The 3,733-nt window shown below is 52.9% G+C and overlaps 1 protein-coding gene across 1 annotated transcript; it reads right to left on the bottom strand.

Annotated features, from left to right (window-relative positions):
• Window positions 1-1,476: 1,476 nt before the first annotated feature.
• Window positions 1,477-3,326, bottom strand: LOC123094454 (protein CUP-SHAPED COTYLEDON 2). The gene is made up of 3 exons (XM_044516457.1): window positions 3,082-3,326; window positions 2,349-2,614; window positions 1,477-2,210 (listed from the first exon to the last, which is right to left on the bottom strand). The coding sequence occupies exons 1-3, from the start codon at window positions 3,233-3,235 to the stop codon at window positions 1,731-1,733; spliced, it is 900 nt and encodes a 299-aa protein (XP_044372392.1). The 5' UTR covers window positions 3,236-3,326; the 3' UTR covers window positions 1,477-1,730.
• Between the last annotated feature and the right edge of the window lie 407 nt (window positions 3,327-3,733).

The following is a 3,733-nucleotide window of genomic DNA, read 5'->3' as shown; positions in this document are numbered from 1 at the left end:
CAAGGGATGGCGCGCGCCCCTTATGGTAGGAGGCCGAATAGGAGAAGGAGGTGGGGGTTCAACCCCCCTTTCCTTCCTCCTCCCCTCTTCCCTCTTTTCCCCCTTTCGGTAAAAGGAAAGGGGGGGGGGGAGGGGGCGAATTGGACTAGGGGCCCAAGTAGGATTCCTCCTACTTGGGTGCGCCCTAGGCTGCCTCTGTCCCCCTCCCTCCTTTATATCCGTGGGGAGGGGGAGCCTAGAACACACACCAATGTTTGTTAGCCGTGTGCGGCACCCCCCTCCACAGTTTACACCTCCGGTCATATTCACGTAGTGCTTAGGCGAAGCCCTGCACTGATAACTTCACCATCACCGTCACCACGCCATCGTGCTGAGGAACTCTTCTACTTCCTCGACACTCTGCTAGATCAAGAGTTCGAGGTACATCATCGAGCTGAACGTGTGCAGAACTTGGAGGTGCCGTATGTTCGGTACTTGATCGGTCGGAACGAGAAGAAGTTTGACTACATCAACCGCGTTGGCAAACGCTTCCGCTTTTGGTCTACGAGGGTACGTGGACACACTCTCCCCCTCTCGTTGCTATGCATCTCCTAGATAGATCTTGCGTGAGCGTTTGCTACGTTTCCCAACAAAACAACCACTTTGGCTGCAGGGTGACAGATGTGGCTGGCAATGGCAAAGGTGCTGCGAGCCGCCACTACTCACATGAGCTGCTACAAGCTCCCTGCCAGTGCTGCCAGGTGGCGCTTTTCCGTGCACTTTCAGTCCATGCGGATGCTGCTACAAGCCGGGGAGTGACGCTACAAGGGGATGACCATTGTGCTAGGTCGGTGACTGCTGCTAGTAGAGGAGGTCACTATGATTGTGGGCGACGGCTGTGCTACGAGCTCACTGGGGTCTTAACATAACCGCTGGTGCATAGGAGGTCATCGGTGCTCCAAGCTTGCAGGTCACAACAACACCACTGTTGTGATGTGGCGCACTGGTGTTGTGAGCTCGCTGGGGTCGCACCATACCTGTTGCTTTAGAGAGGTCGTCGGCACTGCGAATCTGCGATGGTGGACGACTCCAGGGTTGCGAGCTTGTCAGGGTCACAACATACCCGCTGCTGAGTAGTCATCGACGAAAAAGGGCAATGCCAACTGCAATGAGGGTTATGTTAAGGTGGCGATGACTGCAATCTCGGTGTTGTTGTACGGGGCGACTACAATGTCGGTGTTGTTGTATGGCGTCTTCTGCAATGTCGGCAATGCTGTGATGAAGTCCGACAGCGCAGTGCCGAGGGCTGCAAGGCGACCACAACGTCGTCCGTGTTGCAACGAGGGACCACAATGTTGCATGTGTTGTGATGAGAGACCGCAACATTGTCTGCGTTGCAATGGCTGACCGCAATGTCGTCCATGTTGCAATGACAATGATATGATGTGATCCAGTTGCTCCAAAAAAGAGATCGAACGGTTGTCGACCTGCACAATCTTCACAAAATATCAGCCGGCCAACTTTTTTCATTTCATAACAGATGGACAAACATACAATGTTTGGTACAGCTTAAGAGACATAGATCAACCGAACCACGCTTGTCTAGTTAAACTTTTAATTGATTCTGACCCATGGGATTGTCCCATTTTTAACTACAAATGTATCTTAGATAATTTATGACCACAATTTTTGTAGGGTTATATAACAGTATTACTTTTCCTTGTTATTCAGTCCATGAACTGATGAATTGATCAGAAGGTTCTCCATGTGGACTCGTGCATTTCCAGCTGCGGTGGCTGCTCGCACTCCATGTCCACCTTCGCCATGGCGTTCCCGAACAAGGCATCACCGCCGACGTCTCTCGGCAGCTGGCTGCACCCGGCGAACGGCGCCAGCGCCTTGTGCATGGCGGGGTTCGCAGAGAAAACGGTGCCGAGCAACCCCGGCGCCGCCGCAGCAGCCCAGGGGAGCATGGCGGCCGCGCCCTGGTTTGCCGCCGCCAGCCAGTTCATGTACGCGCCCATGTCGATCCGGTGGCCGAAGTTGTCACCGGAAGCGTTCGCGCCGGTCGGGGCGAAGCTGCCGAGCATGGAGGAGACGTCGATCTCCCCGAGCTCGCCGAGGGAGGCGTGACCGTCGTTGCATGGGGAGTCCATGTCGGGGCTGTCCTGTGGGTGCCTCATCTTCACTATCTGACTCTTCTTGAACACCCTGCACACAACCCATTCCTCCTTCGAAAACCAAAGACGAAGGAACATTTCACACAACCATATTAGTAACAATCTAGCTCAAACTTAGAATATTTGTTGCAACAATTTTATAACAAGTTGCAGTTACTTGGCCTGATTAAGAGATGTGTCTATGTATACCTTGTTGGGTTTGTATGGGAACTTGTTTTGGATCCTGTACTCGTGCATGACCCAGCTGGTCTTCTCGCCCTTGGGAGCTCTACCTCCGTAGAACACTAGGGTTTTCTTCATGCCGACGAGCCTGCCAGCGTGGAAGATCTCCTTGTCCTTGCCGGTGGTCTTCCAGTAGCCGGATTCGGTGGCGCGATTCGTGCGGATGCCGGTCGGGTATTTCCGGTCGCGCATGCTGAAGAAGTACCACTCTTTCTCCCCCATGCTAGCTTTGCCTGCAGACGTACATCCATCAATATTTTTTAGTGCACGTACATCCATCGATTGGCAACCAATGTACGTAGGTCGTATGGGCCGGTGTATGCCAACTTGACATTGACAAGGACGACTAAGTTTTAGTACGCTTAAGTAACTACCATGTAAATCTAGAGTAGTGCGTACATAATAGTGACGGCCTGAATATGTGCATGTTATCAACTAGGTCAAGGCATTAGAAGTCTCACCAAATCGAGAAAAAACGAGGGAAGCCACAAGTAAACAAGATGGTTGAAAAGCAATTGGCACTAGTTCCGGTTTAATTTGCACACAAGAGTGAATGGCCAAAAAATAAATCCAGGGAACGAGCACAAAAATATATAGGTGACTAATTGGCGCATTGCACAAATTCAAATCAGTTTTTTTCCTTATAGTACGAGTGAATGTGCAACGGGTAGCTGGAACTGCAACTGGAACTAGCACTTACTTGGAAGGTCCCATGGCTCGCACTTGTTGAGATCGACGTCGGCGATGGCACGGGTGACGAAGGAGAAGTCGGAGACCTTGCGGCTGAGGTAGTAAGTGATGAGCTCCTCGTCCGTCGGGTGGAACCGGAACCCCGGGGGAAGGCCCTCCTCCATCCTGAGTCCTGACCTTCGATTCCGGCGCACCCGCTGGCTCTCTGACGGTCGACTGCACAGCACAGTCCAGCAGCAGGAGCAGCTCAGCTCAGCAGGCAGTACAACGATCCATGGCAGAAGGAGATACGGTGTGCTTATATATCAACAACAAGGGCGCACATGTGTACGTGAAGACAAGAAAATGGAGTAATTAAAGTCACTCTTGTTGCGCATACTTCTAGAGCCCTGTTCGAGGTCTCAACAACCACGGCTAGGAAAGGGACGGGGAGGATTATTGGCGACGGCGACAGGTACGGATCCGGCGAAAAGGTCGGAGGAGGGAAGATCCACCCGTCGATTGCACGCGTGGGAGCTGCATGCATGGGTCATTGTACGTGAGAGCCTCGTGTTTTCCGGCCAACTCCAACCACTCCCCACCCACCGGAGCTAGCTCGCTCTCCGGCGGAACGGCGACCCCTCTGTTGCCAGCTACGCACGGCGGCGTGACAGGAATAACTA

This window comes from Triticum aestivum, chromosome 4B (assembly GCF_018294505.1).
Source record: "Triticum aestivum cultivar Chinese Spring chromosome 4B, IWGSC CS RefSeq v2.1, whole genome shotgun sequence".
Classification (NCBI taxonomy): domain Eukaryota; kingdom Viridiplantae; phylum Streptophyta; class Magnoliopsida; order Poales; family Poaceae; genus Triticum; species Triticum aestivum.
Note: the sequence above shows the minus strand (reverse complement) of the source record. Positions and strands in the feature narration are given on the sequence as shown.